Source organism: Meleagris gallopavo, chromosome 28 (assembly GCF_000146605.3).
Source record: "Meleagris gallopavo isolate NT-WF06-2002-E0010 breed Aviagen turkey brand Nicholas breeding stock chromosome 28, Turkey_5.1, whole genome shotgun sequence".
NCBI lineage: Eukaryota > Metazoa > Chordata > Aves > Galliformes > Phasianidae > Meleagris > Meleagris gallopavo.
The window spans coordinates 2,197,279-2,213,152 of record NC_015038.2 but is presented as its reverse complement, the minus strand read 5'-3'; the positions used below and the strand labels follow the sequence as shown (position 1 = coordinate 2,213,152).

Here is a 15,874-nt window from a genome sequence, read left to right as displayed (position 1 = left end):
AAATCACCCTTAAATACTTGGCCAAATTCCCAGCCTATGCGAACAAGCCTTCATCACCGTGCTGTCTGAAATGTGGGCACTTGACCCCTCAAGTGTTTGGGTCAGATTGTCTCAGCCATTGTTAACCTCGGACAGCTGATGGCGACGGCGTCGAGATGATTTTTAACTATAAAATCCCGTTACAATGCTGAGAGGAGGAAATAATTTCGCAGTGCTCATTTGCATCGATTCGCTTTGAGCAGAGGATTCAATGGAGAGCCACGTCCACGAGAAGTATTACCTTCTGCTCAGTGAACAGACAGAGGGAAATCAGCGCAGAGCATGGCTACAGCTGGGTGTTCTGCATGTTCACTGTGTGCTCAGAGGTCCGTGTGTCCCCATCTGTGGGCAGCCAAAGAGATGGGACAGTCCTATGGGAAGGGACAAGGGTGCCAGGACCTGCCCTGTTCCTGCTCCAGCTGTGGCAGCTGCTGGTGATGCTCACTGGGTGCTCATTGGATGCCACCGCCGCCATCTGACATCACTCCTACAGGCAAAGCAATGGGTGAAAGCACCTCGAGGTATCTCATCTAAACCACCATAGGTCCATGCTTTCAATTGGAGAGATCTTCAGAAGCATTTCATCTTTTTTTTTTATTATTATTATTATTTTTTATTCCTCGTTTTGAGGATATGTTCAATTTGCCCATTGTGCCACGCTTTAGCGAGTCACCATCCTACCATGAGCTGCAAGGCATGTTCTGATGCACTTGGTGCAAGCAGTGGCAATGGGAATTAATGCAAACCCACACCTTTGTCACGGGGAGTTTCATTTAAATGCAGCCCAGCTTCCCCTGGAAGCTGAAGGCGTTGGGTCTTATCCTGGTGTCTGGCAGGCCTGGCCACTGCCTATTCTTAGCCCAGCCCTCTATTTTTAGTTTGTTTCTGAAAGGTGAGACATGACTGGCAGCCAGACCCGGATGATGCTGCTGGTCCCTTCCATGCAGCAGCTGGGGCAGCAGGAGAATGGCAGGAAATGGGGCCAGCGGATGGGAGAGGACAGGAAGGGACATTGGGGACCGGGGCTGTGGGACTGAGATCTGTGGGGCTGGGGTCTGTAGGGCTGCAAGGTGGGATAGGAGGGGTTGGAGGCATCTGCACCATGGCCAATGCCATTGCAGAATTGCCTTAATTTCTGTTCAACTGTTTCACTCTGCAGAATGGAAAGTTGTTGGTTCGTTTTGTTCTGTCCCCGTGGTTCAATATTAGTGCTCAGACAAACCATTGCACAGGTTCTCCCAAACCCCCCAGTCCTACTGAGGCTGTTCCCAACGCTTTGCTGTGCGGTGGCACTTTGGATCTCACCAGTGGTCTTTGGACTTCCCAGGAGCTGAAACTTGAGAATTTCAGTTTTTGTTTCCAATTGTGCTATGCAAACCAAATCCTCACTTCAATAAGACAGAAATGAAAACATTTTCCTATTATTTAAATTGGACCTTTGCCTCTATCTACTTATTTCATCTTTCGAATGTATTTTCTAAGCTGATATGCATGCAGACCTGTGTTTGCACTGAGTCTTGCATTTACCAGAGCATATATGTGTTATGGAGGGGGAAAAAGAGCAAATACTGGATGCAGAGCTGCACTATATCCATGCTCAGGTTTTACAGACCACAGTTTACCAGGCTATTTCATTCTCAACGAAACATAATTCTATCATCCAATACAAAGAAAAAGTCTAAAAGCACGATAGAAATCTTTATATAGAGGCTGGAGCACATTTTTTAGCTACAGATGTTTCCTTCCAAGAGACTTTTTCCTGTCCTAAGCCAAAAACAAAAGCTACTGGAATTTTGTCCCACCACCAAACGCGTACCGTGGAAATGCTGTCTGGGGATCTCTTTGTACATAATACAAATAATTCTTTTTTTTCCTTCCCTTTGATCCCTTTGCAGACTGGAGCCATGTGGCTGTAGAGGTGCAATGGGACATCCACAGAAGTCAGTCTATCCACTGAATGCTTCATTGCCCGTGGTTTTCATGGCCACCTCATTTTTGTTTCCTGGTAACAGTGACTTTTCCAGTGATGGTATCATTCAGTCAGACCAGGAAAGGAAGAATTCTGACATAACTGGGGTTTGGTTTCTCAAATGGCCATAGCTATGCCACTTCCACATGGTCAACTTCAGCCTAGGAGTAAGAGTGGGGTTGGTGTTTCTACACTGCTATCAATGTTTCTATAGGGTGTCATTAATGGAAATTAGCTCCACAGAGGCACTTCTTCATCTCAAGTCCCTTTTCTGCTCCAGGCTTTAAGCAGAAGGCTTTGCCTGTGAATTCTGCTCTCTCGTAGACCTCCCCTAAATCTCATTCAGCTCTCAGTTTGACCAGAGTCAATTTAGTGAAGATAATGGAATTACCTCTCTTCAGGTCAGTGATGATTTCACATCCTTGAATTCCTTGCTAAATTTGATGAGAAAATCTCAGCTTCAGGAGCCATTTTTCAGCATTTCCATTTCCTGGGGGTTCCCCATACCCACGGGGGGTGGATTTGGGTGGATTTGGAGCAGCTCTGCTGGGCTGGAGCCCCTTTGTGTGGGGCAGCAGCTCTCAGGAAAGGGTTAAAACAATGAGGGCTGTGGGCTCCTTTGCTGGGGGAGATTTGTTCCGTCTGTTTGTTTGTTTGGAAGTGCTGGCAGGAAAGCAGGGAGGAGAAAATTACCTAAGTGATAGCGAGGTTGCCATGAACTCTATAAAACCGTGGGATCGAATCAGGCAAACTCCACCTCGCCGTCTTGAACCAATGCACAACTCCTGACTTGAAACCCACCCCAGCACCGAGTGAGCTCAGGGACTTGAACTCCAACCAAGCACATGAGCTCAGCAGTGCTGCAGAGCTGAACCCACGAGCGGACCCAGCAGCACCCAGAGTTACGGGGAGCCCTGAGTAGGAATGCTGTGCTGGGGAAGCGTGCACATGATGAAGTGGAGGCAGCTTTTCTGGATCGCGTTCTGCCTTGTGAAGTTGTCTGGTGAGTGCGGGCTGCAGAAGAGATCAGGGATGCAGCTGCTGGGAAATGGAACAGCGTGGGAATAGTGCATGGGGCAACTGCTTTGTGTCTTTGGAAAGGGTGAAGTGTGGGGAATGCGTTTTGTTGGGTATGTAGTGGGAGCGGAGCAGATTGCAATTTCACATAAAGAGCACCTGACTGATGTTCTGCAGAGCAGTGCTGCACTGAGCACCCTTCCCAACACACGAGGTGCTGCAAACAGAATGCTGCTGGGCTGGGAAGGACAGCTATCGAGATGGGAGAGCTCCCTAACGGTACTGCAGATAACACAGGGGGTGCAGATGCAGCATGCAAAGCTGCAGGGTGCACCCACAGCTGAGGACACCCCTCGCTCTGCAGCAGTATAAATCTGTTTTGTGGCAGGGACTGAACATTTTGTGAAAATCGGATGAGTCTTAAGTATTAAACTCTCCTATTCCAGCTCTTCAAAGTAGTCATCATCTGAAAAAAATATATATATATTAATAAGGGGTTATTATATATGGAAATATTATCATTTTTGACCCAAGCCCAACAACCACAAAGTAATAAAGAAGTGAAGCAGCGCTCCGTGCGGGCGCAGAGTGCTGGGACAGCAGCCAGGGACCCGCGGGTGTCATCAGATGCAATTTCTCCCAACTCCTGCCAAAGTGAGGGACTGCCTCTGTTGAAGGAATTTGCTGTGTTTTGCTCTTCTGTTCCACGGCGCTCCTTTCCCTTTGCTGCTGGGGTGGATTTCTCACCCCGGGAGCTGCGCTGCCCTGCATGCTGTGTTCATGGCACGGAACGGAGCCTCGCGGGTGGGGTGAGCTCTGGGCTTCTGGCCATGCTCAGCTCCACACCTGTGTGGGACATAGGAGCTGTGCTTTGGATGCTCCCAATGCAAGCACTGCTGGCCCATGTCATGTTCAGTCTTTTCGGCCAAGCTCGACTTTGTTTCTTAAATCTTGTGTTTTTGGGAAGCATTGTTTCTTTATTAATTGTTTTCCTGCAAGATCCAGAAAAGCTCTACAAATCAGTGATGCAAAGGAGGTTTCCAATGTCCACGTGCAGCCCATGGTGCCCCGAGCCCGCAGCCACGACGGAGCGCTCCTGCAGCCCCACACCCATATCCTGTGCAAGGAGGGAGGGGGGAGAGCAGGGATTTTATCAGATATTTCCAGAGGGAAGAGGGCTCCACCCGCCCCAGTTCCTGCCACATGGCCGGGAGCAGCACGGCTGGGAATGTGTGAGTAATGCAGGATGGATCTCCGCACTGCAATCCCAGAGCTGTGCGTCCCAAGGCGCACGGGAGGTGTAATTGAAGTCCAGGGAATCCCTCTGGGCTGCACCTTCTGCCTTGTAGGGCTGCAGGCACAGGGCAGAAAGCACCGTGATCCATGACTGTGGGCGCAAAGCAAGGCGTTTTTTTTTTTTTCATGCTTGCTGATCTTTTTGGCATTGTGGAGTTTTGCTTTCTGTTGGACCCGGTTTAGCAAAGCTGCTAAAAACGTGTGTGCAATAAATGGCCGCTTCAGGGTGGACCCTCCAGCTCACGTTTGGATGGTTATTTGTCTCATGAGTTGCAGTGCTGCAGAAAACTTCACCGTGGTTTCTGTAGAAGCAGCTGCATGTGCCACAATGGAGGGAGGAAGAAAGCAGCACTGTGTGACGCATCTTCTTGCAAACTGCACCCAGCAGTAACCCAGGCTTCAATTTGAGACATTCGGAGTGAAAAGGCTTTGATCAGAAATACCTCTGGTGCCGTGCAGACATCTGGAACAGTTCACAGGTGCTGGGGTGGCTGTGGTGCTTTGGGAGGTCACCTCAGTTCCAGTGATGTAAAGTTTCCGGCTGATTGCCATGCAAACACAGAGCTGTATGCAAAGCCTGGCTTTAACTTTGCACTACTTCAGTTCTGGGCACAGGCTCACGCCTCCTGGTTTTGATTTGTTAAAATTCTTCAGAAAAACTCAGGGATGGGATTGGCTGCAACTGCCAGGGAGGGGAGAGACCTTCCCTGAGAGCAGAGCCTGACTCCGGCCCTGACCACCTGCAGCCACCCCAGCAGAGCCCCGAGCAGCTGCAGCGTTGCTTCTGAGCAGCCCCACAGGGACTTCTGAGCAGCAGCACGGCCTTCAACCAACAACCCAGGTCCTCTGGGCCTCCTCCAGCCAAGTGCTGATAGCTTTAGCTGGGAGAAGTTCTGTCAGGACGATGCTGATGTGCACAGTGCTGAAATGCACAGCATCCAAATGCACTGTGCTGAAATGCACAGCACCCAAATGCACAGCAGTGAAATGCACAGCACCCAAATGCACAGCACCCAAATGCACAGCATCCAAATGCACAGCATCCAAATGCACTGTGCTGAAATGCATAGCACCCAAATGCACAGCATCCAAATGCACTGTGCTGAAATGCACAGCACCCAAATGCACAGCACCCAAATGCACTGTGCTGAAATGCACAGCACTCAAATGCACAGCACCCAAATGCACAGCACCCAAATGCACTGTGCTGAAATGCACAGCACCCAAATGCACAGCACTGAAATGCACAGCACTGAAATGCACAGCATCCCAAAGCAGAGCACCCCAACACACGGCACCCCAATGCAAAGCACCCCAAGGCACAGCACCCCAAGGCATACTAAGGGCACAGTGCACACCCAGCCCCACTGCTGGCATTGCTCAGCCCATGTCAGCACTGCTCCCTGTGGAAGCGCTGCTGGGAAGGGTGAGGTAAGGCTCCTCGGAGCTGTGCTGGGCAGAAACACAAACGAAACAACGTATCTTATATTAGTTTGTCTTTAGTATCTGGATAAGAGTCTTAAACAGCAACAGCCCCGCAGGAGACACTGAAGCAGCTTGCAAAAGTGGAAATAGGAATGTAAAAGGTTAAGAGATGGGAAGAAATGTGTTTTCACTGACTCATGAAGTTCACAGCAGAAAGGAAAGCTGGAAGTGTCATCTCTGGAACACACCAGGAAGCAATATATAAACTTTAAGTTAGAGCAACGAGCAACTCCCCAAACATTCTGCTTTACCTCCAAAGATGTTTTTGCTCATGAGTCAGAGCCTGAGCCGCAGCCAATGGGAATGTTTCTATTTACTTTGACACGCTGCCTGCGGCTGCAGATCCAACTTTTGTTTCCCGAGGCACACACAGAGATCTCTTCCAAGGCTTCAGTCTTCCCTCCAAGGATTATCGATTCAAGCTGCTCCACAATCCGGCTTTGTGCAGCGCTCTGATGGAGCTCGGAGTGTGCAGGATGAGGGCAGAACTGGGCCCATCCTCGGTGCTCCCAGAGCTTTGGTGCTCGCGGAGCCTTTGATGCTCTCCCAGCTGTTTGCTCTCTGGACCCACGTGAGCTCGAGGCCAACTTGGGGCAAGAAGAAAGCAAAGTTGTGAGCTCAACCTCCCTGTGCAGCTATGGGACAGGGGTGGACGGAGGCCTGGCCGCAGCCCCTAATGCTTCTTCTCCCCCAGGTACCGCTGCTGACAGCCCCACAGACAGCTCAACTGCTGTGTCCTTGGCCGTGGCAACAGCACAGAGCAGCACTGGCAGTGTGGCACCCACCGGCATCATGGGCAGCACTGCACCGACGCAGGACAGCAATCCTGGTAATCACTCCGTTGTTAATCAGATTTATTCAGTGCATGGGTACGATGTGCCCTTAGAAACCCAGCGGTCAGAGAATGGGCTCAGAAAAAAGAACCCACTGGGAAAACCCATTGCTTTATTCCTGTGCAGCCACCAGAGCCAAGCAGCACAGCTCTGGCTGCCTGCAGGCCTGGTGGCTCAGCCCCATTCTCTCCATCAAACAGAGAAGACGGGATGGGACGATGGCCTCATTAATTTTTTACCCCAGCTCTCTGATGGCTCCAGATCAAGGGGGGAGGTCGGCCATGGCACCCTGGCAGTGTTGCAGTGTGTGCCCAGGAACTGAGCCCATTGTGCACAGATTATGGAGCTCATGTAACAATTAGGCAACCTAAGCAAGCCTAATGCATTTCTTACACAGCCAACGCCGCCTTCTGATGCTGCTGGCTATGACAAATCAATATTGTACTTCAGTCAGCGCGATGCCACGCACTGATTGCAGAGGACTTAAGCTTCTCTGTGCATCTTTCTCACTGCATTTCTTCCAAACAGCAGCCACTGCTCAACCCACATCAGGCAGCCCCAGTTCCCCAGGACTCAGCAGTGAGCACAGCCCCCAGTTCAGCACCCATCCCAGCACCCATCCCAGCACCCAGAGCAGCACTCAGAGCAGCCAGACCCCCACACCACTGCTGGACAACCATCCAGAGGACACAAGCAGTGGGGCACCCACCACGCTGAGCCCAACACTGCACCCCAGAACGACAGCAGCTGCACACCCATCTGCATCAACATCGCTCAGCTCCACGGCCACCCCCAGACTGACGGCGGTCTCGGAGGACACCACACAGCTGCACACATCTGGTGGTGTCAGCAAGGTGAGAGGAGGGGGGTAGGGCTGCACATGGTCTGCATTGGTGATCCCACGCAGTGGGGAGAGTGGGTGGCTTCGCATCAGGCTGTGAGCAATCACAGAGGGTGTCTTGCTCCCAGCCCTGTCTGGGTCTGCACTGTGGCCTTCATGGGTAGGGAGGGATGAACAAAGCTGGTGATGCAGTGCATGCACCTTGGCCAGGATGAGTGAGCAAAGCACAGGTGCTGCAGAGCCCTGCAAATTGCTTGCAGCCCTGCTACGTAGGGCAACCCAGGAACCTTCAGCATTGTGCTGTGAGCTGTTGAGCAGAGGAGACAACACAAGCATTCTGGAGGGGTCTTCTGCTTTCAAAATCTGCATTTTGGACAGCACACAATACTCCAGTGGTTCGCTAATCCCAGCACTGCTTTCTGACTTCCAGCCCATCACGTGCCACAACATCAAAGAAGTGAGCGACAGCGGAGCCCTCTGCCTGCGGCTCAACGAGTCCCACACCTGTGTGAGTGGCTGCCCTACATTTGCCATGGAGAGGCACACGGGAGGTGGGGGGCAGCAGGGGTGGATTTTGCATCACTCGCAGTCTGGAGGAGGTGGGGTCACTGTACTGGGGGTCGGTTTGGGGTGGAGAGCTTTGCACTTTCATCCCTAAGGGAAAGCATTAGGGCTGTGCCAAATAAAAGGGGAGGATGGCTGCAGCAGCCCCTGGAGGATCCCAAAGGGATCCCAACGGAATCTCGCTTTCTGGTTGCATAAATCCTCCTTTTTCCTTATGAAGCTCTGGGGTCTGTTTGGCTTCTGAAGTCTCTCCCACCACATTTGACAGGAAACTGCCTTTATTGTTCTCCTTCCTCTGCTCTGTTGGGAACACAGTCGCCTTTTCTTGTCTTGCCAGCAGCCCAGGGAAGGAGCCTGGGGGCAGAGCTGTGTCCCTGTCCGTGCTGACTCCCAGAGGAATCCCAGGCACTCTGTAACAGCCTTCGGCTTTTTGCACCAAAACCATTTATAGGAGCAAGGAAGGGGCAGCTGTGGTGCTGCTGTGAGTAGGAGCAGATGTGCCCTCCATGCAGGAGCTGCAGGAGAGCCCAACAGGGGCAGAACCTTATGGGACAGAGGCTTGGCAGCACCCTGGGTACAAATGACAAAGATGAGTCTTATTTTGCTGGTCAGCCATGCTGTGACCACTTTGAGTGGGTGAATTCCTGCTTGGCTTCCCTTTGTAAATTGCCTGTTAAATGACATTGTTTACAGTGGCAATGGTTTGCCAGGTTGGTATGGAAGCTCCCGAGTTCAGCTTGCCATCTAGTGGCACTGGACCTCCTGGCATTTGCATGGCTTGCACGAGCATGGATGGTATAGCATGCAGGATATCCTACAGGGCCATAGCAAAGTGCATGCCCTGCTCCAAACTGCTTGGCTTGGTGGTGGGTGCTGCAGTTGGGAACTGATAGGAGCTGCCGAGAAGGGGCAGATCAGAGGGAATGGCCTTGTGTCCTTCCTGCTGGCTTTTCCCAAAGCAAATGAGCAATGAGCTGGCACCCAGCTCTGCTAATTGCAAAGGGAAACTCTGATACGTGGATGAGTTCTTTCCACAGCGGAGAAAGGAAAGTACACACTTGGGCCTCATGTTCCATCTTGGCCTTCCTTGTCCCCACGCCAAGCTCTACTGAGACAGCTGAAACTGATTTGTTTGTTATTCTGCCGTGGACAGATCTCTGCATTTTTGTTTGCTCAGTGTGGCTGTTGGTGTGGGACTCCAGGGGAAGGCAGGCGGCGTGGAGCTGTGTGTGGGACAGAGGGGCTGTGATTGTGGCCCAGTGGGATGGGATGGGATAGGATAGAGTGAGATGGGATGGGATGGGGCATGGGGTCAGTGGCTTTGCTGGCAGACAGCATCTGGAAATAGCTGCAAGGAGGACAGTCCTGTCCCATACAGGAACCTGCCCATGGGAGGGAAAGGCTGCAGTTCTCCTCTTCCTCTTCCACCCAAGCGAAGGCTCAGCTCTAAGAAGCGAGAAATGCGTGTTTTGTTGCCTGGCCTTTGATCAGCAACCTAGAGAAAACTCTGAAGACATTTCCTAAACAGGAAGGCAAAATGCTTCTTTGTTATTTCCCCTCCCTCTCAGCTCCTGCCTGGGATCCTGAAACAATGGGGCTCTTCAGGCTGCTTGCTCCGTCCAGAGATTGGAGGGACTTGCCATGCCATTCAGATCCTAAATTTAGCTTTGTTTAAATGTCACTTGCAAGAGTTGCTATGAATATCTTAATTTCATTTATCCTTGGTTTCATGGCTCTTTGTTTGAAAACCTTGCAGAAACATTTTTTGGATACGAAGGGCTCAGATTTATGGAGCACGATCTGTGAAGAGGATGCTCACCGTGTTCCCCCACCCTGCCAGATCAAACTCGCCATGTCCGAGGTGGACCAGGAGTGCCTGCTGCTCATCCTCGATGGGAACACAGGTCAGGAGCTGAGCCCCAGACATCACCATGCCTCAGGCCCCAGAGAGGGGCTGGGGAGGCCTCCGTAGGGCACCAATTCTCACTTGCAGCCTGGGAGGAGCTCTTTCTTCTGGGGTTTTGTTTCAGCCATGGCGTTGCACCTGGAGGGGTGAAGGGGTTTGTGGCTCCTGGGCTCCTCATGCTGATGTCAACTGCAATGTGACGCTCCTTGTAATGCACTTCTCCTGTTTAACAATTGCAGATCCTGCTATGGATGTGCTCCAGGAGTCTCAATGGGAAAAGGTAAATGCCCAGAGAGGTCGGGCCCTGGGAGTGGGGTTTAGGCAGCTCAGTGTCAGGATGGTCTCAGTGCCTGGAGTCCACTGTTGTGCCAGGCAGCAGTGAGCCCAAAATCACCGCAACAGTGCCCCAGGATCCTCGATGCAAGCACGGAAGGTAGAATTGCTTGGAAGTCACTGTAAAATTGGGTAGTATCTTCTCTAAAAAGGGCTAGATCCTAATGATAACTCTTAGGATGTAATTGGAACTCTGCATCTTCAAAGCATTGCGTGATGTTAATTAATTCCTGCTCTCAGCACTGCAGTGAGGCTGCTGCCGGCTCCTAAAGCCGAGCTCCAGGTGTCCAAATGAAGGCAGCCAGCAGAGCTGCAGCAGCTCACAGATACTCCATCCATGCAGATGCGTGCTCTAAATCTCAGGTGTGGGGTAGCAAACCTCAGCGTGCAGCAGCAGATACTGCACTGTGAGCGAAGCACAGAGCTCAGGCAGCACAGCCCTGCCTTGTTTGTGTGCATCTCCCAAGGAGGTGAAGAGCAGCTTTGTTTGGAAGCTGCAGAGCAGACGCACACGTTTCCTGTTTGCGAGGCTCTTGGCTCTCTTTGGCAGTGTTCTTTTCTTTTTTTTTTTCAGTTCGGAATCAAATCCCTCGAACGGGGCAGCGTGCGGAGCCACCAGGACTTTTCTCGGAAGACACTGACGGCTTTGGTCACCTCTGGGCTCCTGCTGGCAGCTCTGGGCACGGCTGGGTACTTCCTGATGCGGCGGCGGAGCTGGAGCCCTGCAGGACAGAGGCTGGTCAGTGCCTACAGGTGGCAAAGCGCCCGGTAGCCAGGAGCCGGCGCCCCGCCGCCCATTTACTGATGCTGTAAGAAAGGCTCTTCCTCCCCTCGCTTAATAAAACGTTATCAAGAAAGAAAGAAGAAATGCTCCTATGTCCATGTTACACCCTGAGCGCTCAGAACTCCTTTGCCACGAATTTCAGGGCCTGGCTTTTCTCCTATCATTGCTCACGGGTGGTGCTGCAGCCATTGGAGTGCTTCGTTGTCAGAAAGGTCTCGCTCCAGATGTGCAGCTGTGCAAGAGGCAGCTGGAGCCCAGCACTGCTGGGTGCAGCCCTGAATGGTGGCAATGGGGCCAGCACACGGTGGGAGCTGCTGTTATAGATGCTGAACAGTGTCACACCACTTTGCCATGAGTAGCACAGACCTCACTGCCACAGATATGGGGTGAGGAATGAACAGAGATCAGAGGATGCACATGGGATGCACAGTGCTGGTGCCCACCCTCTGCTCTCTTCTGCTGTTGGCTGCAATCTCTGCCCACAGCCCAGGATCACCAGGTCCTGCTGAACACCAAAGGATCTATTGCATCCCTATGGGCCCTGCTGCACCCCTGTGGGCCCTGCTGCACCCCTGTGGGCCCTGCTGCATCCCTAAGGGACCTGCTGCATTACGGGCACATGGAGTGAGTGTGCCTGAGTAGGAGATGATGATTGCTCCTTGCAGCAGTGTCAGTAAAGAGCCACAGAGCACAGCTGTGTATGGGCAGGCCCATATGCATCTCCATGCTGTGCAGTGTTGAGCTGCTGGTGTGTTGCTGCAAGAGATAGGGCAAGTGAAGTAGGAAAATCCCATAGCTTTCATTCCATGGTGGTTCTTCTTGGCCACCAGAGGAAAGCAGAGCCACTCAGTGCTGGGGCAGCTCTGCCAACCCAAGGTGGGTTATCCACCAGCACCCACCTGACAGCTCCTCTTTTCAGGTCCCAGAGGACAAGCACAGCTCCTGGCTGCCAGCAGGGCTCCATGTCCACATGGCTCTATGTTAGCGGGTGCCGGTCCCTTGCCCACAGGATGCCACCCACCCTCTGCTTGGTGGCAGAGCCACCTTCCCTCCCTAACACCACTTCTCTTGCTGCCTGCAGGATGAAGACCACTACGACCTGGAGACTGGCAGCCAGGGCAGCCCTGCACCGCAGGAGAAGCCGAGTGCCAACGGGGCGCAGGAGAACGGCGCATCCCGCAACGGCCGCGGCACGGCGCAGAGCCTGGCCGACAGCTCCATGTGACCCCACGGAGTGCACGAGTGCCTCACACTGAACTTTTTCATCATTTTTTTTATATTCTTTTTCTCGTTTCCGTGAAGAACTTCACCGTTGCCCCAAAGCACGTTGCGCTCCAGCGCTGCTTGGGGCCGTTTCTGTGCTCTCCTTCCTTCTTCCAATGATCGCACAGGGAACTTCTTTTCTGCCATCCTCTGCTCTTGTTGTTAAAAGCACACGGTGAGAAATGCAGCTGAACAGAGGAGGCTGAAGCCACGATCCGAGTTGCAGCGGTGATCTGAGCACCAGCAGCCCCAGGATTCGGTGGTACCGTGATTTAAATAGTTAGATTGGGATTCCGGTGACACGAACCTTTCAGGTTTCAGGGATTTCTGTTTTTTTATCTCGTCCTTAAGCACAGGACGTCTTCTTCCTTTAAGAGCATGGGGTGTTTAATCCCCTCCTCGCCCTTTGTGCCATCTTTGACATTCTTTCGTCTCTTAGAATGTACTGAAGCTCCGTGTAACACTTCCAACCTGGCATTGAAGGCTGAAATACAAACAGACCTTGAGCCCTACTGACCCCACCAGGGTGCAGGTAGATGTTTTAAGGTGATGTCTCGCCCATCTCCCAGCTTGGAGGTGGCATTAACACCACAGTAGTGATCCATCATCGTGTCGTCCCATCACCCCACCCCACAAAATGGAGCTTTGGCCTCCATAGGACTTTGGGAACAGAAGATGCCAAAGGGCTGCTGGTCAGACATCTGCTGGACTCCGTGATGGACATTTCCATTCAGACAAAAACAAAGTATTTTTACTTTACAGTAACAAAAAGCCAATGCTGAAATGCCAATCGCAGGAGCAAACCGAGCGCCGTTCCCCTGTGAACTGCTTCTCCCAGCCCTCATTTTAATCATCTCAGTGAAAAAGAAAAAAAAAAAAGAGAAAAAAGAAGCATTACAAATGAGTGTCCTCAGAGCCGCCGCGTGTTCATCCCGCTGGGACGTGGGGCTCAGGACCACACCTCAGTGAGCCCTTGTTTTGCAGCACAACGTGATGACTCAAAGCTGTCCGACACGTCTGCTGGACGAGTGACGTGCATCAAGTTATTAAACGGCGTTTGTTTGATTTTCTGATGTTTACCACGTGCTGCTAATTCCTGGAGAAATAAACGAGGCTGCAGGCTGATGGCTGGGGGCTGTGCTGACAGCAGGGTGTGTGTGCGTGCAGGAGGAAGAAGGCTTCCTCTGTGCACCCAAATAATGGTGTTGGAACTGCAATGACCGCCTCTGCCGTGCACACAGTGGGGCTGAGCAATGGGGCAGAGCTGCAGGGCACGGACATGGGTGGGTGCCCACAGGTATCCATACCCATATCTCCACATCCATGGGAATGGATAGCGCGGGGTCTCTGGGTAGAGGAGGAAGATCTCACTCCTCCCTGCACGCTGCTGGAATAGTTCTGTAAAAGCAGTGCTTATTTTGGCTGCTGTGTTTTTCAGAGCATAATCTGCTCAGAGATTTGGGCTCCGCAGCATCTGAATTGTGCTGCCCCTGTCTCTGTCTTTGTGCTTAGCTGTCTCTGTCTCTCCCAGACCCAGGGGAGCACTGACCTGCAGTGGCAATAGGTGAAGGAGGCTGAGCTGGGGTCCCCCAACAGAAAGCATGGGCTCAGGTGGGGCTCACTTATATCCCAGCTCACTGCAGCTCCTCCCACATACCTACATTGAATGATTGTAGCTGCTGTGCAGGAGTTGCCCTCAAAAACCCATGAGCCGGACTGGGGCTCTACTGGAGGCAATACAGCACAGAACAGAGTGGGGGGGGAGGTCCTTCCTGGTGTGTTTTCTGTTTCCTTTTGGCAGCCCCTTATCTAATCAGCACTATCGGCTGCATCAGAAAAGAGAGACCTAATCAAAGCTCAGGTGCATTTTTCACAGCTCTGGGTTCGTCCTACAGCCAAACTGAGACAAGAAAACCAGCCATCAGCCGCTGGGGCAGAACAAAAGGCTTCACAGGAACATCCTGGTGGGCACAGAGCCGAGCAGGGCTGTAGGACGAGCGCTGCGGAAGGGGCTGTGGGCGGCCCCGCCAAGGCAAAAGCACTGCTGTTGTTCCTTCCTTATCAGACCCCTCACATCTCTTCCTTGTGGACCTTGCTGGGACTGTGGCTTTTTCTTCTGCTCACTCAGTGCTGGCGCAGCCATCGAGTGTCACATCTGTTCACCAGAACAGAGCAGAACGGAGCCCTGGTGCCATGCAGGCAGCCCCGGACCTTTCCCCAGGCTAAAAGCAGAGAACTTTGTTCAGCAGTGAGAGATACTTTTGTGTCTGAGCTGCCACACAGTGTTACTGTGAGCTTCAGGTTTGCTCAGTGCATTGCTGAAGCCAATCAAATTCATCAGAGCAAGGAAGTTTTAATTAAGTCTTATTAACTACTTCTCTCAGTGGATCTTCCGCGCATAGCAAAACCAGCACGACCTTGCCAGGTGAGCCCTGCACAGCAGAACAGCCCGTCCCACATCGGGAGAAAGCAGCTCCCTGCTCTGCTTTCTGCTTCTTCATCCTTTTTCCGTTGATTTGGTGCAAAGCCCCCCAGCAACAGGACCTGCCCTGCACGAGAGCCCTGTCCCACCTGCAGCCCCAGCTCCGCTCCTGCTGCTCCTTGTGCTCCCCCAGGGCACCCAGCCTGTGTGGGTGCTAAAATTCCAGCTCAGTCCCTAACCCTAACCCTGCCCCGTTGCACTGTGACAGCCATCAAAAGCAAGGCCACATCCTGCTGAAACACAGGGGGCACCGAGATGCACTGCAGTGCTGTTTGGAGGACACACAAGTACTTCTATGTTGGATTTTCACAGGTGTGCGTAGCAGAGATGCTAAATCATGGCCTGAAGTAGTGATTGAGCAGCTGGTGGGGAGGCAGGGCTAACCCAGGGAAGCTCAGGTGCAAGCAATGTACCTGAGTGACTGGAAGGCGTGGAGTCAGGATTCACCCCTTCCCACACCTCATTTAAGGGTTGGAGTGGGGCTGAGGGATTCTCTTGCTGGAGATCCCTGCCTGCTGAGGCCTTCTGAGGGTAAGCAGCACTTTTTCTTTTTTTCTGCATCTGTGGCTGCTGTATTTAGGCTCATTCTCATTTGCTGCAGCTGTACCTTTGTCACCCTGCTATTACGATGGCATTTTCTATCCCATTATAGCCTTACAGCGTGCAGGCAGCAGCGCAGGCTGCAGCCCTGTGAACCAGCGTTGCTGTGCTCTGCTCCCAGCAGCACCGAGTGCTCAGGCCGTGCTCTGAGGCTCCTGCACCGCTTAGAAACTGCAACAGCCTGGGCTGCACACACATATGTATAGCAATGCTGCTATCTGCTGGCTGTGCTCTGCTAGGACAGAGGGGCTGGCACCCGTGTAGCTGCGAGTGCTGCTGCCCGTCAGTTCCTGCGTCTTGCATAAGGCAGCCCACATCCCTGGGGTGTTTATTTTTAGCTTATGTATTTTTTTTTATTCCTGTAATTTAAATAATGCATAACCTACCCTGTGTTTTTTATTTGCTATTTCTGCTTCTTTTACTCACGGTTTTTTTTCTTTCTTTCTTTCTTTTTTTTTAATC

At 52.2% G+C, this 15,874-nt stretch overlaps 1 protein-coding gene across 3 annotated transcripts; it reads left to right on the top strand.

Annotated features, from left to right (window-relative positions):
• Positions 1 to 2,733: 2,733 nt before the first annotated feature.
• Positions 2,734 to 13,455, top strand: CD34 (CD34 molecule). 3 transcript variants are annotated; one of them, XM_010724167.3, is made up of 8 exons: positions 2,734 to 3,011; positions 6,501 to 6,635; positions 7,171 to 7,493; positions 7,911 to 7,988; positions 9,801 to 9,948; positions 10,190 to 10,230; positions 10,858 to 11,022; positions 12,149 to 13,455. In XM_010724167.3, exons 1-8 carry the CDS (start codon positions 2,933 to 2,935, stop codon positions 12,290 to 12,292), a joined length of 1,113 nt encoding a protein of 370 aa, XP_010722469.1. In that variant the 5' UTR covers positions 2,734 to 2,932; the 3' UTR covers positions 12,293 to 13,455. The 3 variants fall into 3 exon arrangements, with proteins under 3 accessions (XP_010722469.1, XP_010722470.1, XP_003212970.1); XM_010724168.3 differs by having other exon boundaries at positions 2,735 to 3,011; positions 7,168 to 7,493; positions 10,858 to 11,092; positions 12,149 to 12,283; XM_003212922.4 differs by having other exon boundaries at positions 2,736 to 3,011; positions 7,168 to 7,493.
• Positions 13,456 to 15,874: the final 2,419 nt, after the last annotated feature.